The following is a 23,015-nucleotide window of genomic DNA, read 5'->3' as shown; positions in this document are numbered from 1 at the left end:
GAGCGACCCTCGAATCTGGAGAGGAGGGGGGGCTGAGTGGCTTAATCTTATGGGCGCGAAAGGGGACGACCGAGGCGTTGAGACAACGTTCTTTGCGCATGTTTATTTGTTTGAGTTCTTGACTACTGAGCTAGCTCGGGCGACCTGGCCGTCTTTCTGCCCAGCCTACTACTACTACGTGCATACTGCCCATCCACCTACGCCAATCCACCCGGCCGCCCTACAGCTATTTATTCTCCCTCCTACCCGCGCGATCCACGTCATCCGCGCGCCGCCGCCACCACCGCGACCGCTTCCGACGCCGACAAAACCCATCCTCCCCCCGGCCACAGCCGCGACACTTTCCACGCCGCCTCCCCTGAACGCACGCCCTCGCAGCGCAATTACTTAGGCGGGGACGCCGCGGCGCCGTGAGCCGGCGAGAACGAAATGCAAGCCATTCGCCAGTCGTGCCGACCCAAGCACCAGGTCTTGATCCTCAAGTGCTACCCGCAGCTGCAGAAGGGCTACCGCGATGCCGAAATCAAGCCGAACAGCAGCGAGCTGAGCTACCTGCTGTACTATGCGAGCACGCGCCGCACCAAGCTGGTCAAGGTGGGCGATTTTCTGGAGAAGAGGACGGGCGGCGACGTGTGGAGGAGCAGGATAGGGTAGGTTGATTGTCGGGCTATGGCTGTGGCCGCATTGCTGACGCGCTCACAGAAACGTCCTCGTCACCCTGCAGATTCTCAATGCCCTGATTGAGAAATGCCCCCGCGACATTCCTCTCTACGCAAACTCGGTCCTCAGCATCCTGCGCACCGTCCTGCAGTCCAATGACATTACCCTGGCCGAGGCCTCCGTTCCTACGTTTGAAAGCTTTTGCGCCCACCAGGACCCCGCCACGCTGGCCGCCGACCAAGAATACATTACCCAGTATGAGGAGATTGTCCAGATGTACGCCGCGTTCGCGTCCAAGGAGAAACTACAAGAAACAAAGGCCTCCCTGGGCTGGCCCGTCGCCATACGGTTCAGGAGCGTGGGATTGCAGGCCATCAAGGCCGTCGCGGCTTCGGAGAGCTTGAGCTCGGAGACGGGACGCCAGCTCGCCGTCATCATCCCGGTCATTCTGGTGAACCTGTACGCGAACAGCGGCGCGAACCTTGAGCAGCTGGAGAGGCGCGAAACGGAAAAGGAAGGACAGGACAAGGAGGCGGCGTACAAGCGGCGGCAGTCGACTTCGACTCTCCGCCCCACCGAGACCAGCGAGGCGGACCCTCAGGTCGCGGCCGGCACCACCGAGGACGCGGACAAGCTTGCGGAGGAGGAGGCTGGCATCCTCGCCATGCAGGCTTTGCGCAACATCTTCACGGCCGTGAGCCGCGAGCAGCTGCGCCTTGCCACGAGCGCGGTACTCAAGTTCATGGCTGCACGGGTCAAGCCGAGCGAGCACTTCCCAGGAGACAAGGCGGACGGCTCGTGGCCTACGACGCTGTTCGGCATGATTTGCGGGTGGGCGACTGTCCAGGACCGCTACACGATACTCGTCACAGCCAAGGACACCCTGGTGCGCAGCAAGATTTCCGAAGACGAGCTGGAGCGGCAGTACGTCCTCGCGACCATCATCGGCTGGCTGTTGGGCGCCAAGACCAACTTTATTGGTTTGAGTGTCATGGACGTGTTGATTGGACTGATGGGCCACATTCTCGCCCTTTTGCAAGTCGGCAGCGGTGCCTCTCTGCTGAATGGTGACGGCCCCAAAGACTCGGTGGCAGACGCCCCTGTGCATGACCGCGCGACGACACCCTCGGAAGCGCGCATCAAGCTCCTCCAGCGGCTGCAGTCCTGCATTGCGAACCTGGCCACGCACATCTATTACACGGACCAAATCCCCGACATGCTCTCGGCGGTGTTGGTGCGCTTGAAGCCGGCGCCGAGCAGCGGCATCATCAACACGGCGGCAGCCATTGAAGACCCGAACGGTGCGGTCGACGCCGTGGCGGACTCGGCCAAGCTGCACGACAACCCCGGCGCGGACGCCTTCTTCAGCTTCGAGACGGCGCGAGTGGTGGCGCTCGACGCAATCAAGGCCATCCTGCTCGTCGCCAACCAGCAGCAGGAGGGTGAGAAGAGCCAGGGAGGCGGCGTGGGAAGGACGCGCGCCGGGGTGGATGTGTGGGAGGGCACGCAGTGGCTGCTGCGAGACCCCGCTCCCAAGGTGCGGAGGGCGTACGCCGAGGCGGTGCTCACGTGGCTAGACGTGGAGCTGCAGAGGACGCACCTGCGTGTGGCTGTCGACACGAGCGACAAGAGGGAGAAAGACGGCCGGGACAGCCTGGCCAGGCGTGCCGTCAGCAACGCCAGTCAACGTGAGAAGAGCCCGCGCGGCCTCAAGACGTCGTTCCTGCCGCTACTGCACCTCGCCGTCTACGAGAACGCACACCAGTTCGCTGACTCTCCGGACGCCGACCTCGAGTTCCTGCACCTGCACCTGCTGCTCGCCCGCCTGCTGCAGAACCTTGGCGTCAATGCCGCCGCTTCCGGTCTCCCTATGATCTTCCGTCTGCAAGAAGACATCCCCAACCCATCCGTGTCTTCGCCCGCCGCCAAGATTCGCCTGGCCACTCTTGCGCATGGCTATTTCTGGACACTCGCCGCGACATTTGACTTTGAAGCCAGCCCCATCGGCCAGAGCATCCACAACGAGATCACCAGGAGGAGAGGACTGGGCATGTGGCTGGAAGGCATCGCGTACCCGCCGCTCGACCTTTCCCAGATCGACAACAAGGCGGGCGTGCATGACTTGGCACAGGGTATCGTCGACGAGGAGAGCATCGACCCTCTGGACGAGCGTGCCGAGCTCGTTGACCGCATCGCCGAGGGCTACTCCGAGAAGCTGTACTCGCCGCCGACCAGCCCGCCGACAAGCCCGGGCCGCGGCTCGTTGTCCGTCACCAGCCCGATCCTGGGCAGCCCCATCTCAGACCGGCGTGGCAGCTCCGCGGCGTTCCCGCAAGTTCTCCCCCCGCGCGTCAAGGAGCAGCTGCTTGAGCCCTGGAGCCGCGAGCAGTGCCTTGCCGCGACGGCGGCCCAAGACGGCTCCTCCCAGTCCGGATCGATGTCGGGCTCGCGCGCAGGCACCCGCACTGCGGCCACCAGCCAGCGCGCTATTGCGCCGTCGTCGGCGATGGCGGGCCCGGGAAGCAGCTCTCCGAACTTGGCAGCACCGGGCTCCCCATCCACGCATCAGCATACCCACCGCGCGGCGCTCGGTGCGCTGAACGATCCCAACACAGCGGGAGGCCCCGCGCCGCACGACAGCAGCCGCATGAGCGCATCGAGCGCGCGCTCGGCGGTCAGGTTGGACGACCTCAAGAAGGTTCTCGCGGGCCAGAAGGACGACGCGCCACTCCCTGGTACGCGGATGGGACGGCCCGAGGACGCCGCGGATGGCGACGACGCAGACGACTCGGACTCGCTTGTTAGTGCCGACTTTTCCGCTTCAGAGTACAGCTTCGCGCCGCCAGGGTCGAGCTACAGCCACAGCTACGCTGGTGGCGCTGGTGGTGAGAACGCAGACGGCACAAGGCCGGTGCTGGAAACGATTCCGTCCGAGGGACTGAACACGCCTGCACCTGCGCCCAACGGCACCGAGCCCCCCGTCCCGGAGATCCCGGCGCAGTTCGCAGGTAGCACGGCGACGCCGCAGCTGCAGCTGAACTTTAAGACGCCGCCGCCACCGGTGCCGCCCTCGCCGAGCGGGAACGGGAGCCCGAGACCAAGGACGTCGGCTACGACTGCTGAGGGGGGGAGGAAGAACAGTTTGGGCGTGCAGAGCGCGCGGAGTAGGAGCTTGAAGGGCGCGAGGTCCGGGAGGAGCCGCAGCAGGAGCAATGCTGCTGGTACTATGAGGGGGAGGCAGGATCTGGGAGGGTTGTTGGCGGGGATTGATACGGACAGTGGGGAGGAAGAGCGGGAGAGGGGACGGGGGCTGGGTGTTGGGGCGCCTTATTAAGGGGTTGTATATGATGGAGCGGATGGGGGTGGGGGTGTACGGCGTTTGGGTCGCTGCTGCTGTGCATGCATGTGGGGGGTTGGTGTGCGTAGGTACTGGGGTGGGGGTAGGTGGTGTGTGTTTGGGTGCTTGTCGTCATTCTCCTGCCTATTATCCTGTCATCTTGTCGTCTGTTTGTCTTGCATTTGTCTTCCGACCACCCCGCCTTTCGGGCGAGGGTTAATGTCTAGCTGCTGTCTATATATCCTTGGTTTGTTGTATATACGTACGTATGGAGTGGTGTTCGTTTCTGGCTGTGCATCTGCGTAAGTGTGTATGGGTATGCTTCGTGTCTGTCTGCTTCAGTGATGGGTTGGTCTGTTCATACCTTCTCTGTCCCAGCGCTGTTCTCTTTTCTCTGTCCGCACGGCTCGCTTTACTAGTTGCTGTGTTTCCTGCTTGCGTGTACTCATGGCTGAACAGCTGCAGTGTTTGGTGTCAAACCGTATTGCCTGCCCCATGCCATTCGCACACCGACACCGTTCTGTTTTCCTCATCCGTATGACTCTCTTTACCGGCTGCTGCATTTCCTGCTTGCGTGTGTTGATAGATGGACAGTTGTGGCGCTCAAACCGAACCACGGCACCAGCCCAAGGCATCCGCAGTCACCACCACGGCTCAACGGGCCCTTAAACCCCGGCGCACAGCACAGCAGAACGCAGCACATTCTCTCCTCTTCTCGATCCTACTTCTCCCCATCACGCCGTCAAAAAAAGACTGCATCCAAACACGCGCGCGCTCACTCCCACCAAACAGATCGAAAGCGCCAGAACCCACACCCAACACCTCCACAATGCCAGCTATAACGCGCAGCGGCAAGACGACGGCCGCGACCTCTAGTACCCGCCCGACGCTGCGCTCGGCGTCGCGAAGCACCGCGGCCCTACGCGCGAGTTCTTCGCAGAAGCGGCGTGGCTCGCGCGCAGCCAAAGCTGCTGCTGTCGCTGCTTTAACAGCTACGCGCAAGAGGCCTTCACACGCGCGCACTCGGGCGCAGTCACACGCACCGGCGCAGCCGAAATCGCTGAAGAAGAGAAGCGTACGTTCACCTCTCTCTCTCTTTCTCTATTTTTCGCTGTCTCTCTTACGCTTTGCGTCGTTCCATCCCGCTTCCTTCCATCAGTCATGACCCCCAAGCGCATCATCCTCCGGCTGAACACTCCTCGCCCACAGACAGATACGACGACGACGACCAGTGCCGCCGCTACCGCAGACGCAAGCACCACCGCCGCGGACAGCACACCGGCGCCCCCGACCACCCCAGACTCCTCCCCCGACTCCTCCCCCCCACAACACCACTCGCACTCCCCGCGCTGCCCGCCCGCGCCGCCACCATCGCCTTCCGCGCGCCCGCCCTCCCCCTCCCCCCAAGCTGCGTGGGTGCACCGCCACTGGAAGCGCATGCTGCTCGCCGCGGCCGCGGATGACGTTTTCGCTGCGTCGGCGGGGTGGGGCAGCGCGCCGCTGGACGTCGAGAGAGAGCTTATGGCTGAGATGATGGAGGACGCGTCGCCGCCGCAGAGGGTTGGTGAGGCGCGGTATTCGGTGCTGGGGCGCGCGCTGGTGAGTTTGTTTTCCCTTTTCTTTTTCCACTCTCGTCGTGTGGTGTGGTGTGGTGGTTGGGTAGAGAGTGAAAGGCTGACAGGTTGTACATGTGGCATAGACGACGCTCTACAACGACATTGCCCGCGAGCGCGGGGAGGATTACGTCAGGCGCTGCGTGCCGCGGTGGAGGAGGGCGCGGCCCTGGGTCCTGCAAGGCTGGGGCATCGAGCTCTTGCATGTGGATCCGGTGGCTGCGAGGGCCGAGCAGGAAAGACGCAGGCAAGTGAGGGAGGGGAGTGCTGCTGGTGATGGAGAGGAGGAAGAAGATGATGAAGAAGATGAGAACGACGGGTAGATACTCTGGACCTTCGACTCGACACTAACGAACACCAACACCAACGCACACGACCTGTCTATCTATCTGCTCACCACACCAGCTTGCTTAACTCATGCACCATTCACCGGCTAGCTCAGACCCGGGCCTACCTACTTCATGACACAAGACGGCGTTTTCGGGACTGGAGAGCAGATTGCTGCTCTGCTCTGATCTGCTCTGTTATGTTCTGGTCCGGTCCGCGCGATAACTGCGCTTTTCTATTGGGAGGATGTGAGGGACTTGCTTTCTTTTGTTCTTTCTTTCCTTCTTTTTTTTCTCTTTCTCTTGGAACTTGAGACTATGGTGGGACTGACTGCTTTGCTTGGGATTGGGTACGGACGTACGTAATGGACGGTGGGTAGAGTGAGCAAACAAACAAGTAAGCAAGGCAGGCTTTCTGGGGGATGAAGATCTCGTTAGACAGGGTCACCGTGTAGCGAGAGAGGGAAGGATATACGCAGGCCTATGGAATACTCCCTGTCTAGATGCAAAGCTGAGGTCTGGTTATGAGTGGAAAGGTCTCGAGCGTATATGTGCTGTGAACTTCTTAGCTAGGTTTCACTTCTACTCTGTATATGCATCAACGAAGAGAGGACATGGTGCGGATGCTATCGAACAAGTCATGTACTCCGTACCAGATAGCAACCAATGCTGACGGTCGGCGCGCGGAGTCTCCGCCGGCGCTTAGTCACCAGAGACGCCGCCGAGGCGCGTGCAACGTGCGATTGATCGTGAGTGGCAGCTCTCCAGATGTGGTCCAAGCCAATGTTTCGTGGTGGAGTGAACCATGGCATTGTAGGGTTGACCTACCGGAAGTCGTTCCAGCCACGACTAGTCGCGTGCATACATGGACAGTCATGAGGCCATTGGGATGGATTTCGTCATGGCCAAACAGCAGACTTTGGCAATCAAGGATCGGCGGGCTAACATGCCACTCGATCCGAGAGGCCCCTGTTGATCGTCGAGATGCACGGCGCATGCATGGCAATATCGACAGACAGACAGACAGACGGACAGACAGAGTGGTGAGAGGGGTGAGAGGAATGGAGTACGTGGTAGGTGCAGGCTTGCACAGCCAGCAAGCTATGTATAGGGATGCAACAAAATAGATCAAGGCTGTGGTGGTTGGAGGCGGCTGTGCCCCAAGCGTGGGAAAGATGGGGATGGGCTGCGCGGTAGGGCAAGACGGGGGGCCCGCGCGGGCGCGATACACCGCAATCTCAGGCAGATCGCAGGCGTCGCGGCTGCGGTGCGCGACGGTGAAGGGCTTTCTTCTGCTCTCCTGAATGTGATGGAGGAGCGCAGCTACATAAGAGGCGCCTATTGAAACTTGGTCGGCCTGGCCCCCACGGCAACCAATTTTTTTTTTTGCCACGAGAATCAGTCAATCGAAGAGCGAGAGCGACAGACGGCGAGAGACCTGATGAGACGTGGGAGATCGGCACCGAGCACGCGCCAGATCAAACGCCTGACGCCAGCGGCCCAGAATTCCCCTCCATCGACGGACGAGTACACATCCATCTACATCTCTTTCCTTCCTCATCACACTGCCCACCGGCCGTCCCACGCAAGCACACAAATACCACTAAATTTAGGCTCCCTGCGTCAATACCTACAAACAGCAGCCCGTGTGTGCCTGGCGCAGCTGGCGCGGGTGCTTGCAGCCAAGGCATTAACTCGACCTGCCCGTGTGACTCGGCCACTCTCTCTCTCCATATATCATGCAGACGGACCCCTCGTCGCAGCCCGGGCCCCGACCGGCCACTCCTCCGCACCAGCAATCCCACCCAATGTCCACTGTCGACATGTCGGCGCCCGCTCCTCTGCTCCGCCCGCCCATTCCTGGCTCGCGGGGCTCGTCGCGCACCCCCAAGCTCGGCCTGGCCATCCCGCCCTCGCCCAACCAACGGCCCGTCATCAACGGCACCACCGCCCAGCCGCCCGCCCTGCCCCAGCTCCAGATGCCCGCCCATTCGCGGCCCACGCCGCCCCCGATGCTGCGCCTGGACACGCCGCGGGGCAGCCAGGCCACCCCGCAGGAGGTGACGCGGCCCAAGGGCCCGCCCAAGCTGAAGCTCAGCATCGGCGCCATGGGCGGCGGCGGGAGCAGCGACACGTCGGCGCGTAGTCGCAGCGGGAGCTTCGGCGATGCCAGCGGCGGCGGGGGCGCCGGCTCCTTGCGCTCGAATGCCTCGCACGACCCGCTGTCGGCGCTGACCAACTCGAGCCCGACCGTGCACTCGACGTCGTCACACGAAATGCAGCGCAGCGGAAGTGACATCCTCGTGCTCCCGGACCTGGAGAAGCTGAGGATTGACAAAGGCGGGATTCTGGAGCCTGGTGATCTGGACGACGCGGGCTGGAGAGCCGCGAGTAAAGAGGGTTTGATCAGCGAGCTAGGCAGCTTGGGCGAGGGTGCAGGCGGCGCCGTGACGCGCTGCGTGCTGAAAGGTTCAAGGACGGTATTTGCATTGAAGGTGAGCTATTGAGCGCGACCTAGATTCCAGCGCCTCTGTTAACCCTCCTAGATCATCACCACGAACCCCGACCCCAGCATAAAAAAGCAGATTGTGCGCGAGCTTTCGTTCAACGCTTCACTACGACACCCATCCATCTGCCAGTACTATGGCGCGTTCCAGCCCCCTAACAACTCCTCCGTCATCAACATTGCCATGGAATTCTGCGAGGGCGGCTCCCTCGACTCCGTCTACCGCGAAGTGCTCGGCCGCGGCGGCCGCATTGGCGAGAAAGTGCTTGGTGTCGTAGCACGCGGCGTTTTAGAAGGCCTGACATACCTGCACAGCAAGCGGATCATCCACCGCGACATCAAGCCATCGAACATCTTGCTGTCACGAGCGCCATTCAACCCCGACGGGACGCGGCAAAAAGGCAGCAAGACGAACGCATGGGAGGGCATCATCAAGCTGTGCGACTTTGGCGTCAGCGGCGAGTTCGGCACAAAGGGCATGGCCGACACGTTCATCGGCACGAGCTACTACATGGCGCCGGAGCGCATCCAGGGCCTCTCGTACACAATCACGTCGGACGTGTGGAGCCTGGGCGTGACGCTGCTCGAGGTGGCGCAGGGCCGGTTCCCGTTCCCGGCCGACGGCGAGGGCGGCGCCATGGCTCCGCGCGCGGGCCTCATCGACCTCTTGACGTATATTGTGCGTCAGCCGATTCCGAAGCTCAAGGACGAGCCGCAGAACGGCATCGTGTGGGGTGACGGCTTCAAGTATTTTATCGAGTGCTGGTAAGTTTGGTCCTCTCGGGGAGGGAGGAGGAGGAGGGGGGGAGGGGGAGAGAGAGAGAGAGAATCCAAAGCTAACGCCCAACTCACAGCCTAGAAAAAGAGCCCAGCCGCCGCGCAACGCCCTGGCGCATGGTCGAGCACCCGTGGATGGTCGAGATGAAGACCAAAAAAGTCAACATGGAGCACTTCCTGTCGCAGGTGTGGGAATGGCAAGACTAAGCGGCGGGGGCGTGTGGCGGCACCTTTGAGCGTGTGCGTGCGTGCGTGCGTGCGTGAGTGCCAAGGCCGTCCCGTCGTCCCGTCCCGTTTCCGCGCCGTGCCGCTGTGGCGCGGCTTGTTGACGAAAGAGAGAGGTGTGTGTTTATGTGTTTGTATGGGTGTGTGTGGCGGTGCTGGCGCCGTCACGGTGGTGGAGCTTGCGGCCTCGCGCTGAGGCTGACTGACTACTGGCTGGGCTGGCTGTACTCGCTGTGCTCGCTGAATGGACTGCTAGGGATGGCGCTTGATCATGATGGACGATTAACTGGCACGCGGCTGGCATGGACGCAGCTTATGACGGAACGGAACGGGACGGGACGGACTTGCGCTGCTGTTGCATTGGCACGCGAGCTTGCTTGCTTGCTTGCTGGCTTGCTGGCTTGCTGGCTTGCTTTATCTTTGTTTACGCACGCGGGCGGGCTTTAAGAGACAGACATACGACGGCGACGAGGGCGGCGGCGGTGTATTGTGGTGTGGTGTATGCATGTCCACTATGCCGTGAGGCGGGAAGGGCAGCGAACAGCGAACAGCGGACGGATGGACGGACGAGCGGTGTTTTTGTCTTCTCTCTCTGTCTCTGTCTCTATCTCTGTGTGTCGTCTCTTCTGTCGTCTTTCGTCTGTCGTCCTTTCATCTTTTTCTCTCGTCTGCTGTTCGCCGTGTCTGTGTCTGTTTCTGCCGTCTCTCGTCGTTGTTTGTCTTGTTTGTCCGTTACTGTTGCAGTGCCTCGCTGCTCGATCCTAGCTTGTCCGTCAGTCCGTCCGTACCTGCTGGCACATGCACATCCACATGCACGTCGCTTTACAGTTCACGGTTCACGTTCAAGCGACGTCGCCTGCCTGCGGGGAAGCAAAAGCGAAGCAAAAGGAAAAGGAGGAAGAAAGTACGAAAGGACGAAGGATGAAAGTAAGGGGAAGATGAAAGGGCAAAGGTGAAAGCAGCATTGGGATGGCGTTTCTTGTGTGCGTGCGTGCGTGTGGGGTTTTGTCGTCTATCTCATGTTTTTCTCTGTCTGTTGTCTGTTGTCTGTACGTGTCTCATTCTGTCTCATTCCATTCCATTCCATTCCATCTCATTCCGTCCGTTTCTTTGCTTTCCATTTCTTTCCACTGCGGAGGTGTGTGTGCTTGCTAGCTAGCTAGTTGCGCCAACGCGGGCGGGAGTGCGAGCATAAGTGCGCAGGAAAAACGATGCTGATGAAAGGCGAGCTGTGCTGAGCTAAGATGGGATAAGTAACTAGGCAGGTAGGCAGGTATATATATATATATATATGGCGAGGCTACTTACTCCTGCGGTTGTGTGCTGCCTGCCTGGGTGGGGCTTGATGGGGGGGTTTACCTATAAGTGCCTACCTAGCCAACACGCACCCCTCATGTCAAGCGGGGGGGTTTAAGAAGACAGACGCCTTCGTGTACCCATACTAGTTAGCTAGCTCACTCACCCACGACACACGCACGAACACACGCCAACGCAAACGGCATCACGCTCATCCATCCAGTCATCGCATCGCATCGCATTGCGTACCTAATTCTATATCTTGGTAATGGTATATACGCTTTCTAGCTCGCCTCCTCGCTTCCTTCAATTCGACTCGTGCACTGGATGGCTTGCTCGTGAAGTCTAGGAAAATAAAGACACTTGTGCTCGTTCGGAGGCCGTCAATGCTGTAGTGACGGGAGGGGCGCCGGAAGGGCCCGGATGTCTTGTCTTGTTCGGTGAGGAAGGGCTCCGCTTCGCTTTGCATTGCCTTAGCCTTGACCTCAAGGGCCCTGACCTCGGCCTCAGCCTCAAAGGCCTCGACCTCAGCTTCGGCTTCAACAGCCTCAGCCTAAACAGCCTTGGCGGCCTGCAGCATCTTCGGCAGCTCGCCCTTCTTGCCCTGCAGGTCGCTGTTGCCGCCAATGTGCTTCTTGGCAATGAAGATGTTGGGCACGGAGCGCTGGCCCGTCATATCCTGAAGAGCGTCCTGGATGGCAGCGCCGTCGTCTGCAGGCACACGACACTGTCAATTCCTCTTCTTCTTCTTCCATCATGAGCGCGCGACTCGACGTACCGACTTGGTCCAGCTCAATGGCGTAGAACTTGGCGCCCATCTCCGAGAGCAGCGACTTGGTCGCCTTGCAGTAGGGGCAGTAGGACTTGCTGAAGACGGCTGTGGCAGGGGTTTTGTTGTCAGTGACGCGGGCTTGGCTGAGGCGGGTGAGGGCCATTCGTACCGACGGCGTTGTCGTCGATGATGCCTTGGGCCTTGGTCTTGGCGGCGCTCATGGTTGCGGGGCTGGCGGCGCGCGAAAAGAAGCGGAGGAACTGAATGGTGGGCGAGGTGTGTGTTGGTGAGAGTGGATGTGGGAGCGGAAGTGGATGGAAGTTGGAGAGACGGCGAGCACGTCAAGGCGGGACAAAGTGGGATGCCGCCACCAGCCGGCCGAGGTTTGTCAGCCAAACGATGTTTCACTCAGACTTCCTCTTTCAGGCATGACGCAAGGCTGTGGCGCGTGCTGGCCGAGCCGCGCGTGCGTGCCTGCATCGATCCCTCTTCGCTTGGAGGTGCCACTCCTGGCCCTACACTTTCGACCTGCTGTTGTTGCTGCGACGTCCACTCGACTCTCCCCACGTACAGTCTCTCGCTCGCCCTTCTCGCCGCCGTGCCCGCCGAATGATGATAGCGCAACGTCACCCCTAGCTCCCGCATCACGACCGCATCACCCCCCGAGCATCCTCGAGCACCATGTCGTCCATCGTAGCCGCAGCCAAGTCCTCGGCCGGCTCCAACGCCTTCTTCGCCATCGGCGTGGGCACCGTCGGCCTGCTCACCCTGCTCCTGCTGCGCTACTACCTCCCCATCCGCCGCACCCCGGCCTACCTCCTCGTGCCCGTCTTCCTGGCCCTCGTCCTGCCCGCCAGCATCATCCTGCTCGTGCCCATTGACCTGGCCAGCGTCAAGGGCGGCGATGGCTACGACGGCGGCGGCAGGGGCATCTGGTTGCCTCAGCGCGCCCTGCTGGTCTGCTGGCGCATCGCGTACTGGTTGACCTTTGCGCTCACTTGGTACGTGTCTCGGGGAGCCAAGGCGGCGTTGTGACTTGGGGCTGACGTGCGCATATAGGGCCATTCTGCCTCTCCTGGGCGAATATAGCGACGCCGGTTATCTTTCCCCCAGATCGCGCTTCTTCTACTCGCTCCGCTCCAACGGCCAGTACTGGGCCATCGTCATCGCCGTGAGCATTCCCGGCGCGATATACTTCTTTATCAACTCGGGCTTCCATATCGCTACGATGAAGGGTCTGGTCATGGCGTTGGCCTACGCCTGGGGTCTTATTCTGGCCATATATCTGATGGGTCACGGTCTGGTTGCGTTCCCTCGCCGGCTGTGGAGAGACGCCAATGTTGCTGCGCGCCTGAAAAGGATCCAGGCCCACGCGCCGAGGGTGCATGAGAAGCTCATGGACGCCAATGAGATGTTGGACGACTACGAGCAGCAGGTTGTCCAGCTCCGGGCCAAGAGGAACGCTGTCCCGCGCGATTTCCAGGAATGGATCGAGGAGCTCGGCGACGGCGCTTCGCTGCTGGAATCGCAGCCGTCGTCGTTGCCCCGCACCTCCCAGCCGACTACGATACCGTCTGTCATTACGGAAAAGTTCCTCGCCGAGCTGACGCGCCGGCTCAAGCGTGCGCGCCACGCCAGACTCCGCTTCGAGGACGAGTGGGCGCGCCTCGTCGCCAATGCCGTCTTTACGCAGGCCATCATCGATGCTGGTCCGAGCGGGCGAATTGAAGCCACTGCAGGAGCTTCGTGGCGCTCTGACAACTTTTGGTCCCGGCTGGGCCGCCGCACGCTCAGCCCTGGCATGCGCTTCCACCTGCACAACTACGTCATCCCGGCCCTCTACTACGGCAGCAGTGCTTTCTTCGCGCTGGCGTCGGCCGCTATTGTCTGGTCTGAAGTGACCAAGTCCATCTCTCACAAGGTCAATATCGTTGGTTTGTCCATCGTGCACCATCCCAACTCCAACCGCGGGAAGATTGGCTTCGCCGGCCAGTGCATCGCGGCCTTTTGGCTCAGCTACATGGTGCTCTCTGCGCTCTACTCAATCACCGAAGTCAAGATCTGGGGCAACCGGGCGCTGGTGCGGCGCAACACGTACTCGGAGTCCGCCTGCTGGTACGCACTACAAGTCGCCAAGCTGACGGTACCGCTCGCCTACAACTTTATCACCTTCCTGGCCAAAGACATCTACCAAGAAACGGCCTTCTTCCAGTTTTTGGGCAAGCTCATCAACCTCACGCCCCTGGGCTCGGGCTTCTCGCGTTTCTTCCCCGCGCTCATCCTGCTGCCCGTCGCGGCCGCGCTGTTCGGCCTGTATACCCGCGTCAAGCGCGTCGTCGGGCTGGGCGAGTACATGGAGATAGGCGACGAGGACGAGGACGCCGCAGACGACGCGTTTGCAGGCTGGCGCGAGGGCCGCGCGCTCATTGACCGCGAGCTGCACGGCTCGGGCCTGCTTGCCGGCGGGGCACTGGGGCTTGCGCCGCGCGGTGGCAACGGCAATGGCGGTGGCGCGTCGTCGCCAAACAACAACAGCAATAACAACACGCTTTCCCCTGCGGCGGCAGGCACGCCCTCGCGCTCTGGTGCCCGCAGCCCGGCGCTCGGCGCTGCAGTCGTGGGGGCGGGTGCGGGCGCAGCGGCTACGGCGGCCCCGGCTGCTCCGGCGGCTTCCACTGTCCCGGCTTGGCAGGCGCGCGCACAGCAGCAGCGGGAGACGCGGACGGCGAGGGCACTGGGGGCAGGGGGCCCGGCTGGTAGTGCTGGAGCAGGCATCGGCAGCCAACGCCGGCCAGTGGTATACGATGCGGCGGAGCGGGACGCGGCCGAGGCGGAAGGGAACTGGCTAGGCGACTTTACGCATCGCGTCCGCAATACGTTCGACACTCACACGGCGGATTTGCCGACTTTGACGGTGCCGAGGTGGATGAGGGGCGAGTTTGGCGATGAGGATGAGGGGGGTGCTGGTGGTGCGAGGAGGGGCAGTGATGATGAGGGGTGGAGTTTCGGGAGGCTGTTTGAACGGGGGGGTGGTGGGGGGTTGAGGCTGTAGGTTTTCTTTGGGGGGTTTTTCGCTTTTGATTGTTATGGTTATGGTTAGGAGGAGTGGAGTTTAGCGGGTGCATTGGTTGGCTGTATTGTACTGGACTGTATATACAGATGGGTATGGGTATGGGTATGGACTAGATGAGGTAGAATTGAGGATGTATATTTTTTGATTGGTTGGTTAATAGGTGATGCGGGTGTTTTGTATAAGTGGGTGGGTATGAAGGGTGCGAGGTGTGTGGATATAAAAATAGGATTGTAGATGCTCTTGAAGTAGCTGGGGGCTACGAAGATGTAGTGGCAGTGTATGGCGTTGAAGGGGAAATGGGGGTAGGGTGTTTGGGCGTGCAGCTGCATGAGGAGGGGTTTGTGGGGTTGGGTTGGGTTGTTTAATATCGCGTTAGGTAGTACACAGTAAGAGATTTAGGTTGCGGATGTATGTGTTCTAAGATCTTCTCGTTGTGTCTGGCGTTGGGTGTGTAGCTAGATGGGGAGGGGGCTGTGGGGATGGGTTGTATCGTTCTCTATCTTGCTCGAGCACACATACCCCCTACTACCTCGCCTTCCCCTTCCCGACCCCCGCCAACTCAATCCCCTCGTCCCCCTCTCGCCCCTCTCTACTCCTAAAACTGGCCCTCCGGACGCTCTTCCCCGCCTGTCCAGGCGCAGCCAACCACCCCGCAAGCCCACGCTCCGCATCATCGCTCTCGGCACCACTGCCGCTCTCGCCCTCCCTCCCCGTCGCCACGACCCCCACGTTCTCATTCGGATCAGCCACATCCTCGCCATGGTTCCCGCCCACGCTCTCCATCGTAAACGGCGACGCGGTGGGGGCGTCCAGCACGCCGAGCTCGAGCGGCGAGAAATACCTGGGCAGGACCCACGTGCGCACGGGAATGAGCAAGAGGATGACGACGGGGAAGCCAATCGCCGCAATCGTCTGCGTGATGGCGAACGTCGCGCCAAAGCCAAACAGCTCGAGCGCGACAAACGCCCAGACGGCGCGGCGGCGCAGGCGCTTGAGCGGGTCGCTGGCGGGAGTCAGCGCGCCGTCTTTGCACAGGAAGACAAGCTTGAGCGTGATGCCGTTGCCCTCGAGGGCCTGGACGCCCATGACGAAGAAGAGCCCCGCCAGCACCGCCTGCGGGATCAGGTGCAGCACCACGAGCAGCGGGCCCGTCATCGTGCCTAGCGTTAGCAGGCCCTGCGCTAGGTTCGACACGCGCTGCTCCACGACGTGGTCGACGACCCGCCGCGTGTGCCCTTTGTACGCTTCCGCTTCGTCGTCGTGCTCGGTGCGTGTCACGCAGAGTGCGTTGGTGTGGAAGGGCGCTTGTGGGATCAGTCCGTTGGGGAAGGGGATTCCGAGCAGCCCGGCTACGCCTGTGGTTATGCCTAGGAGGAAGATGTCCCAGTGGAAGCCGGCGGGCTTGCGGAGCGGGAATTCCGTGCCTTGTGCTATGAGGGAGGATACTGGGGGGTGTTAGTGAAAAGGGTTTGCCTTCTGCCTGGATTACATACCGTTGTGGTCAAAGTAAAAGAGAATCGTCAAGAGGATGGCGAAAGGGATTGCAATGAATATGTCTGCCACGTCAATATCCCAGAAGTGAATAAACCACCCCCTATCAATCGTAGGGAAGAAACTCTTGCTCGTCGGCAACGTCAACAACTCCACATCCCTCATCTTGCCAATATGAACAAAGCCCGTAAAAAAGACGACCGTCAGAGGCGTAGCATAGTCTTCCAGAAACTTCCGGACGGATCTATGAAAGAGGTTGCCGCTGCCGACCACACCGCCCAGGTACGCCACCATCAAGACTAACAGCGAAATCATGATGGAGAGGTAGGCGGACGTGTCGCCGGCGTCCCACTGCCGCGTGAGGACCTGGATGCCTTTTTGGAGGTAGATGCACGCGACGTAGAAGCCGAAGATGTCGCAGGAGAAGCGCGTCACGTATTTAAGGCCGTTGCAAGCATTGGTGACGGCGAGGAGCCAGTGCATGACCAGCGACCAGCTGTGAATGTGTGAGCTCTGGACGGGAATCGCTAGATCAAGCCAACCACTTACAGCCCGATCCAGCACATAAAAGCAAAATAGTTCGTCCCGCGCGGCGCCATGATATCGTATACGGTGTAGTTGAACACGGTGATTGGACCTGCACGAACATGAGCACCGCATGCCAGCCATAAAGCCTAAGGACAACCATACCCGTAACCCCCACAATAACCAGCGGCTGCGCGGACAACAGCGCGAACACCACGGACCCCAGCACCGACGCCAGCAACACCTCATTAACGCCAAAGCTCATTTCCGTCTTGGAGAACATGTCGAGCGAGAAGGCCAGCGCGGGAAGAATGCTGCCTTGACATCAGCAATCCACTCCACACCAAGCACCCTCTCTAACGACATCCCCACACAAAAAGGTAGGCAGTGCAACACCCACGTACTTGGCAAAATACATGTACACCGTAGCAGGGACGACGCGATAGTCCCACGCATCGGTAAAATCGCTGACATAGAAGGGCGCGCGCCGCCGCACATCGTTGACCATGCCCCTGCCCCAGCGTATCTGCCACCACGGCACATGCTTATGCGTCGACGCCGTCGCGCGCGTGTCGGCGCGCCCAAGCGGTTCCGCTGCGGCTTTGGAGGTCGAGGAGCGTGTGCGCCGCTGCGCATGCGAGTCCGGTGCGTCCATGTCGGGAGAGCGTGGGGTGTGGTGGAGGGATAGGCGAGCGCTATCGCGGCGTCATAGGTAGAGGAGAGGAGGCCTAGGCGACGGTCGACGAGCGCGCGGCCATGTCCAATGCCGAGGTCTCGTCCTGCTGCTGGGAGCGGGAAGAGGAGAAAGCAAAAAGAAGTCGGTGAGGCGGGCTGGCTATACGAGCGGGTGCGGGATGTTGGAATAAGCTTCTTTTGGTGGCCGAGGCTCCTGCGTCATTGGTCGAGTCATGGTACTCCCAGGGTACTTAGCAGACATGACTGCGTCTCCATACCTAAACCTCTTCCTACCTACTTTAACGTCCGCTACCGTTAACCCATATCCCCGCTCTAGCGTGATAGGGAGCGATACAAGCAGTCCCTATAGGATACTCCATGTCTAGCTGTATACCCAAGTCTCGGATAAAAGTAAAGAGGTCTTTAGGCTTATATATACGTTTAAGTATCTTAACTTGGCCCTAGGACTCTATATTACGGTAGGAGAAAGACGAGAACAGCTAGGGTATATTTAAGTGTGTATAATCTGTCTATAGATTTTTTTTATTTAATTTTTTTATTTTTATTTTTAATAATATGTAGTAAAAAAGTGTCGTGATAAGGGGCGGTAAAAGTATCGTGAGAAAGTACGGTAAATATATTATAAGAAAGAGCGATAAATAGAGTGCGTAGAAGTATTGTAAATAGAGTATATGGAAGCGTTGTGAATAGACTATAAGGAGGTATTATAATTTGAGCTTAAGGAGGCGTTGTAAATTAAGTATGAGAAGGTGTTGTGAATTGAGTATGAGGAGGCGTTGTAAATTAAGTATGAGAAGGTGTTGTGAATTGAGTATGAGGAGGCGTTGTAAATCGAGTATGAGGAGGTGTTGTGAATTAAGTATAAAGAGTTGAAGTATGCGGAGGTGTGGTAACTGCGGTGTTTGAAGGTGTAGTAAATACGATCTGCGGAGTTATACTATTCGGAGGAGGGGTAGGCGTAGTATGCGAAGGTGTAGTGAATATGAAGTAGAGAGTTGTACTATGCGGAGGAGCGGTAGATATAGTATGCGAAGGTGGAGTAAAAACGATATGTGGAGGTGTAGGTGCGGTAATTTCGGCGTGCGGAGGTGGAGTAAATACGATATGCGGAGTCGTAGATGGGGTAGCCGTAGTGTGTAGAGGTGGAGTAAACGCGATGTGCGAAGGTGTAGGTGCGTTAAGCACGGCATGCGAAGGTGGAGTAAACACGATATGCGGAGTCGTAGATGGGGTAAGCACGGTATGCAGAGTTGTAGTAAATGAATTAGAAGTATGAGCTTAGATAGGGAAGCTCGAAGTGAGTTTCATGCAAGCTAAATAGTGAACTAATCCCAGACTAAAGTACCACCTAGGTTCATGCAACATAAGATTTGCCCGGCTGCCGAAATCCTGCAAAATGAACTCAGGCTCAACTATGGGTAGCGCTAGCAAACATAGGTAAGCATGAAACCAGACAACCAGACAGCGATTCCTCGACAGAAACTTGCCAGACGACCAGACAGTGATGCCTTGACAGGAACCTTGCTATCCCTTGATGAGGAAGGCGTCCCAAGTGCCCTTGTGTTTGGCTCGCTCTTCCTGGACCTTCTTCTCCTTCTTACTTGCGCGGTGCTTTCTCATCCTCATCTTCGCATTGTGCATCACTTCACCAGGGTCGCGCTTTGCCTTCCACTTGGCCGTGTCCAGCCTCTGTTGAGCAAGGCGCGCAGCTCTCTTCTCGGGATCCTTGTTGGACTCTTCGCGAACGAACCTTTTCCGAACTTGGCTCTGCCTGTTCTTGGAGGCCCGCGTCTCGGGCGACCACTTCGCTCGTGTCTCCCTCCATCTCTGCGCTTCCTTCCTTCGGTGCTCGGCCTTGTCCGCTTCTGTCATTGCCGCTTTGCGCCCCTCCCTGTAAGCCTTCATGTAGACGGCGATGTCCCGGATTTCGTCAGCTGTTCTTCCGTCTCTGATAGCCTTCTTTTTTCTCAATCGACGCTCAATTGTGAGTTCTGCATCGATGCGCGTCTGGAAAGGGTCGGTGAGAGTGAGTGCGTAGCTGACGGGCTGCACCATCGGTCGAGAGTAGCGTGTGCCTAGGTCTTTAGCTGTATACGGCTGGAGCTACTGCCCCCGGTGTCCACTGTGGTTGTCCAGCTGTGGAGATGGTTGGGTGTGATGATTGTATACATAAGCGCGTAGATGGTGAGAGAGGCCTGACTATCGCTGAGTGCCGGCTGCGTCTGCATCCAATGATGGTCGAGTGTTTAGTTACATTTGGACTTCGTCTGTCGGTAAAGGAATCCATGCCTACGCGGTATTGTGCCTGCTAGAGAGTTACGACGCGGTTGTGTCTATATGAAGAGTACGGCTGGCTGGCTTGGAGGACTGTTTCGCTGCTTCACACGGGTCTCGTCTGCGTCCATATGGGGCGATGTTGGACCCTCTGTTGGCAGCATGGCCCCGTATATCCAGGAGTGGGTGTCAGTTAGAGTGAAGAAATACTGCTCCTCCCAGGGTTGCCAGTGGCACAAAATTTCCAAGAATGTGCCAAATCCCACCAAAAATGTCGCTCCGATGGAAAGGGCGAAGCCGTGTACGAGAGAGCGGGGAGCCGCGCTGGTCAAGTTATGGAATTCGCTTTTGTGCTGTGTTGTTACATGAGCGTTGTGAGTGCTTCCGTGCGCGTATGTTCAGTCAATCAGTGAGCAGTCAGTCGCTGGGCGCGCGAAGGCATTGAACGCGCTGAACTCGTGTAAGGGCTGTTGAAGGCCAAGTTGCCATGGCCTGCTCGGTGCAGTGACAATGGAGAAGCACCCCCCCCCCAGCTTTGTGGTGCTGCTAAGTGGGTCAGGGCGACGCCAGATGGAAAGCCAGGCAGACACTGAGCGGCTTCACCGTCAGGAAGGCGCAATAGGCGCAGAGGCCAAGCGCGACTTCCTAAGCCGAAAGGCGCCGGTCGCCGCGCTCAAAACCACCCTCCGCCGCCTCGCTCCCACCAACCCAACAACCACCACGAACGCACCTTCATCACCACCACCAACAACCACACAAACCCCACAACGCCCTCATGACGGAGGAGAAGGAGATGGAGAAGAAGCAGGAGGAGGTTCGTCCGCCTCAGTCGCAGCCGTAAGCAACCGCCCTCCATTCCCTCACAACTCACCTCCTCACGCGTCTCAGAGCCCGCCCCGCCGCCGCCGACGCCGAGGAGGAGACCGAGGCCGCGAAGGCCGAGCAGAGCAGGGAGGGAGAGAGGGAGGAGAAGGAGACGGAACAGCAGCAGCAGGAGCAGAAGCAGTCGTAAGTAAACCATCATCTCCTCACGCGAGAATCCCCATGACTACTACCCCAGCGCCCGCTCCACCACCCAGGACAACGCGGCCGCGCAGGCCGAGAACACCGCCGCCGGCGCCGCCGTCACCACCACCACCACCACCACCACCACCACCGCTGTCGCCACCGCCGTCACCACTGCCCCGCCGCCCACTATCCGGGCGTTTAGGCTCCCCTAGCGCGCCCGCACGCCTACTACGCCTACCACCGCCCTCGTTCTCGCCGAGGAGGAGGTCGACGTGGCGGCGGCGCGTTACGCGCGCTTCCTGCGCCACCGGGTGGAGAACGGGGTTCTGATGCGGGAGCGGAGGAGGGCGGAGCGGCGGTTGGAGGAGGGCAGAATGATGAGGGAGATGAGGGAGAGGGTGGAGAGGTGGCTGGCGGGGATTAGGGGCGTGGGAGGGTGAGTGTGTGTGTGTGTGTGTGTGTGTGTGTGTGTGTGTGTGTGTGAGAGAGAGAGAGAGAGAGAGAGAGAGCGGCCGGCCTGGCCTTTGTGCCTATCCCTCGTAGGGTGAGCTACTAGGGGGGAGCTGGGGGTCGATCGGGTCAGGGCTGAGGAGAGAGAAGAGGAGAAGAGCGCGTGCTGTATTATAGACGATGAAAACGACGCCGAGTCTTCTCTTGCTTCGCTCTCTGGTCTAGCGCGCCTTGAACCGTTATACGTAGAGATTAAGAAACGGCGGCGATTCTCCTCTTTTAGGTTGGATTGCCCGACGTGGCGCACGGCCCCATCGTAGGTGGTGGTTGTGAGAGACGACCGTCGCGCCGCCTCGCTGCCTCCTTGACCACGACGACGAACGCGCTTTCTCTCTCCCACCTACTCACTCACTCACTCACACACTCACTCACACACACCCGACGCGCTCACCATGGAGCCGGAGAAGGAGGAGAAGGCGAAGGGGCAGGAGACGGAGGAGGAGGAGCAGGAGCAGCAGCCGTAAGCAAGCTCACCTCCACGGCCCTCCCAGACAAGTTTCCAGCACACGTCTACTGATGCGCCAGGGACCGCCCGCTCACCCAGAGCGAGGCCGAGCCGGAGGAGCAGCAGCAGCAGCAGGAGCAGAAGCAGGAGCAGCAGCAGCAGTCCCCTTCGTAAGCAAACCCTCCACCCCTCTCCCCACGCGCGCCCCGCATCAGTAGTACTACTCACGAGCTCCACCCCCCACAGCGTACGCACGCTAAGCCGGCGCCCGCGCCCCCTCAGCCAGCGATACCGGCGGCACAGGCGGCGCACGCTTGCGGTCGCGCAAGCCGAGCAGCGCGAGCAGGCCGAGCACTTCGCCGCCGCGGAGGCGCACATGAATGCCGCGGCGCGGCTGCTCGACACGGCGGCCGGGAGCCTCAATGCCGCGGCCGAGTGCCTTGCTGAGGCTAGGCTGGGCCGCGCCGCCGCTGCTGCTGAAGACGCGCCCGTGCTTGTGCGGCATGACTTCGTCTCTGTGCTCGCGAGGCTGGATGCCGCGATGGTGCGGCTTAGAGTTGGGAAGGTGAGGGTCGGGGTTGAGTTGATGAAGAGGGAGCGGGAGATGGAGGGGGAGGGGGAGGAGTAGGGGTGCTTGCTTGAGGTGGGAGGGAGGGTTGTGGGCCTGGTTGGCCTTTGGTTTGGTTTGGTTGGTTTGGTTTGCTTGCTTTGCTCTGCTCTGCTCGGCTCGGCCCTGTAGTAGGGTGAGCTACAACAGGGAGAGCCTGGAGGCGGGGGCCGTCGGGTCAACGTCTGCCTGCCTGCCTGTCTCTCTGTCTGTCTGTAATATCCTTTAGACAGACGAACAGCGCGTGCTGCACTTGCTTCCATCTTCGCTACCGTGACACCGCCTGCGCAGCGCGCTCCAGGCCGCCGCGTGAAGGCTTCGATTCGATTCTCGTCGCACGTCGCGAGCCCATCTCGCATCTCGCATGGCAAGTCCGCCGCCGACCACGACCGACGCACCGAACACGAAAAACGCAGTCGTAACGTCCAGCCAGCACACCACCTCGCCGGCCATCGAAAGCTCATGCATGTCCTGCCCTCACTCAAGACCTTTTGCGGAGGGGCCCCGCCGCGCTGCCGCTACTGTAGGCACAGCAGCAGCGCGCTCACCAACACCAGCACCAGCACCAAAACCCCACAGCGCGGAGCCATCTCCTAAGCCAACACACAAAACAAAGCCTTGAAAGGCCCTGCCATGCCATGCGGCGCGCCGGCGCCAGCTGCGTTCCAGCAGCTTCCAGCGCGTTCACCCAGCCAGCCTTGCCGCTCTCGTAGGTCGTCTCCGCAGCAAGCGTGACAATGCCGACGGCCGGCAGCGGCGCGGACGAATCGAGAGGAAAACTTGATTGCGGGTGCTGGCGCTAGTTCTGGCTCTGGCTCTGGCTCTAGCACTGGCACTGGTATTGCCTGAGTTTGAGCAGAGCAGGGGCGTTTTG

At 59.9% G+C, this 23,015-nt stretch overlaps 10 protein-coding genes across 10 annotated transcripts; 6 read left to right on the top strand and 4 right to left on the bottom strand.

Annotated features, from left to right (window-relative positions):
* Window positions 1–186: 186 nt before the first annotated feature.
* K452DRAFT_253927 (uncharacterized protein) lies at window positions 187–4,290 on the top strand. The gene is made up of 2 exons (XM_033538307.1): window positions 187–650; window positions 703–4,290. The coding sequence occupies exons 1-2, from the start codon at window positions 430–432 to the stop codon at window positions 3,992–3,994; spliced, it is 3,513 nt and encodes a 1,170-aa protein (XP_033395220.1). The 5' UTR covers window positions 187–429; the 3' UTR covers window positions 3,995–4,290.
* A 536-nt stretch (window positions 4,291–4,826) lies between these two features.
* K452DRAFT_310465 (uncharacterized protein) lies at window positions 4,827–5,933 on the top strand (the record flags this gene model as incomplete). The annotated part of the gene is made up of 3 exons (XM_033543339.1): window positions 4,827–5,072; window positions 5,207–5,596; window positions 5,697–5,933. The coding sequence occupies 3 exons, from the start codon at window positions 4,827–4,829 to the stop codon at window positions 5,931–5,933; spliced, it is 873 nt and encodes a 290-aa protein (XP_033395219.1).
* Window positions 5,934–6,208: 275 nt separating this feature from the next.
* Window positions 6,209–7,201, top strand: K452DRAFT_61408 (uncharacterized protein). The gene has a single exon (XM_033546912.1). The coding sequence runs from the start codon at window positions 6,530–6,532 to the stop codon at window positions 7,061–7,063; it is 534 nt and encodes a 177-aa protein (XP_033395218.1). The 5' UTR covers window positions 6,209–6,529; the 3' UTR covers window positions 7,064–7,201.
* Window positions 7,202–7,759: 558 nt separating this feature from the next.
* Window positions 7,760–9,426, top strand: K452DRAFT_231769 (uncharacterized protein; the record flags this gene model as incomplete). The annotated part of the gene is made up of 3 exons (XM_033537189.1): window positions 7,760–8,431; window positions 8,483–9,207; window positions 9,297–9,426. The coding sequence occupies 3 exons, from the start codon at window positions 7,760–7,762 to the stop codon at window positions 9,424–9,426; spliced, it is 1,527 nt and encodes a 508-aa protein (XP_033395217.1).
* A 1,548-nt stretch (window positions 9,427–10,974) lies between these two features.
* K452DRAFT_253921 (uncharacterized protein) lies at window positions 10,975–11,833 on the bottom strand. Its single transcript, XM_033538306.1, has 3 exons — window positions 11,682–11,833; window positions 11,519–11,617; window positions 10,975–11,451 (listed from the first exon to the last, which is right to left on the bottom strand). The coding sequence occupies exons 1-3, from the start codon at window positions 11,731–11,733 to the stop codon at window positions 11,294–11,296; spliced, it is 309 nt and encodes a 102-aa protein (XP_033395216.1). The 5' UTR covers window positions 11,734–11,833; the 3' UTR covers window positions 10,975–11,293.
* Window positions 11,834–12,193: 360 nt separating this feature from the next.
* Window positions 12,194–14,564, top strand: K452DRAFT_310463 (uncharacterized protein; the record flags this gene model as incomplete). Its single annotated transcript, XM_033543338.1, has 2 exons — window positions 12,194–12,513; window positions 12,572–14,564. The coding sequence occupies 2 exons, from the start codon at window positions 12,194–12,196 to the stop codon at window positions 14,562–14,564; spliced, it is 2,313 nt and encodes a 770-aa protein (XP_033395215.1).
* A 424-nt stretch (window positions 14,565–14,988) lies between these two features.
* On the bottom strand, window positions 14,989–17,423 carry K452DRAFT_274829 (uncharacterized protein). The gene is made up of 5 exons (XM_033539209.1): window positions 17,006–17,423; window positions 16,767–16,915; window positions 16,626–16,713; window positions 16,079–16,572; window positions 14,989–16,030 (listed from the first exon to the last, which is right to left on the bottom strand). The coding sequence occupies exons 1-5, from the start codon at window positions 17,254–17,256 to the stop codon at window positions 15,111–15,113; spliced, it is 1,902 nt and encodes a 633-aa protein (XP_033395214.1). The 5' UTR covers window positions 17,257–17,423; the 3' UTR covers window positions 14,989–15,110.
* A 1,398-nt stretch (window positions 17,424–18,821) lies between these two features.
* Window positions 18,822–19,352, bottom strand: K452DRAFT_300062 (uncharacterized protein; the record flags this gene model as incomplete). The annotated part of the gene is made up of 1 exon (XM_033542294.1): window positions 18,822–19,352. The coding sequence occupies one exon, from the start codon at window positions 19,350–19,352 to the stop codon at window positions 18,822–18,824; it is 531 nt and encodes a 176-aa protein (XP_033395213.1).
* Window positions 19,353–19,728: 376 nt separating this feature from the next.
* Window positions 19,729–21,181, top strand: K452DRAFT_61286 (uncharacterized protein). Its single transcript, XM_033546910.1, has one exon. It carries the CDS (start codon window positions 20,082–20,084, stop codon window positions 20,907–20,909), a length of 828 nt encoding a protein of 275 aa, XP_033395212.1. The 5' UTR covers window positions 19,729–20,081; the 3' UTR covers window positions 20,910–21,181.
* On the bottom strand, window positions 21,182–22,715 carry K452DRAFT_61285 (uncharacterized protein). Its single transcript, XM_033546909.1, has one exon. The coding sequence runs from the start codon at window positions 22,603–22,605 to the stop codon at window positions 21,454–21,456; it is 1,152 nt and encodes a 383-aa protein (XP_033395211.1). The 5' UTR covers window positions 22,606–22,715; the 3' UTR covers window positions 21,182–21,453.
* Window positions 22,716–23,015: the final 300 nt, after the last annotated feature.

This window comes from Aplosporella prunicola (genome assembly GCF_010093885.1).
Source record: "Aplosporella prunicola CBS 121167 unplaced genomic scaffold K452scaffold_19, whole genome shotgun sequence".
In the NCBI taxonomy this organism is placed as follows: Eukaryota; Fungi; Ascomycota; class Dothideomycetes; order Botryosphaeriales; family Aplosporellaceae; genus Aplosporella; species Aplosporella prunicola.
This window is presented reverse-complemented; position numbering and strand designations above follow the sequence as displayed.

What these genes read in the sequence shown, in the direction of transcription:
- K452DRAFT_61286 (XM_033546910.1), top strand. Translation starts at nt 20,082, where the DNA reads ATGGAGAAGCACCCCCCCCCCAGCTTTGTGGTGCTGCTAAGTGGGTCA.
- K452DRAFT_274829 (XM_033539209.1), bottom strand. Translation starts at nt 17,256, where the DNA reads ATGGACGCACCGGACTCGCATGCGCAGCGGCGCACACGCTCCTCGACC. An exon ending in TTTATGTGCTGGATCGGGCT is followed by an intron (nt 16,573 to 16,625) that starts GTAAGTGGTTGG and finishes ACACATTCACAG; the next exon opens with CTGGTCGCTGGTCATGCACT. An exon ending in CTTTTACTTTGACCACAACG is followed by an intron (nt 16,031 to 16,078) that starts GTATGTAATCCA and finishes AACACCCCCCAG; the next exon opens with TATCCTCCCTCATAGCACAA.
- K452DRAFT_253927 (XM_033538307.1), top strand. Translation starts at nt 430, where the DNA reads ATGCAAGCCATTCGCCAGTCGTGCCGACCCAAGCACCAGGTCTTGATC. An exon ending in GTGTGGAGGAGCAGGATAGG is followed by an intron (nt 651 to 702) that starts GTAGGTTGATTG and finishes ACGCGCTCACAG; the next exon opens with AAACGTCCTCGTCACCCTGC.
- K452DRAFT_253921 (XM_033538306.1), bottom strand. Translation starts at nt 11,733, where the DNA reads ATGAGCGCCGCCAAGACCAAGGCCCAAGGCATCATCGACGACAACGCC. An exon ending in CATCGACGACAACGCCGTCG is followed by an intron (nt 11,618 to 11,681) that starts GTACGAATGGCC and finishes CCCCTGCCACAG; the next exon opens with CCGTCTTCAGCAAGTCCTAC. An exon ending in CATTGAGCTGGACCAAGTCG is followed by an intron (nt 11,452 to 11,518) that starts GTACGTCGAGTC and finishes GTGTGCCTGCAG; the next exon opens with ACGACGGCGCTGCCATCCAG.
- K452DRAFT_61285 (XM_033546909.1), bottom strand. Translation starts at nt 22,605, where the DNA reads ATGAGCTTTCGATGGCCGGCGAGGTGGTGTGCTGGCTGGACGTTACGA.
- K452DRAFT_61408 (XM_033546912.1), top strand. Translation starts at nt 6,530, where the DNA reads ATGCATCAACGAAGAGAGGACATGGTGCGGATGCTATCGAACAAGTCA.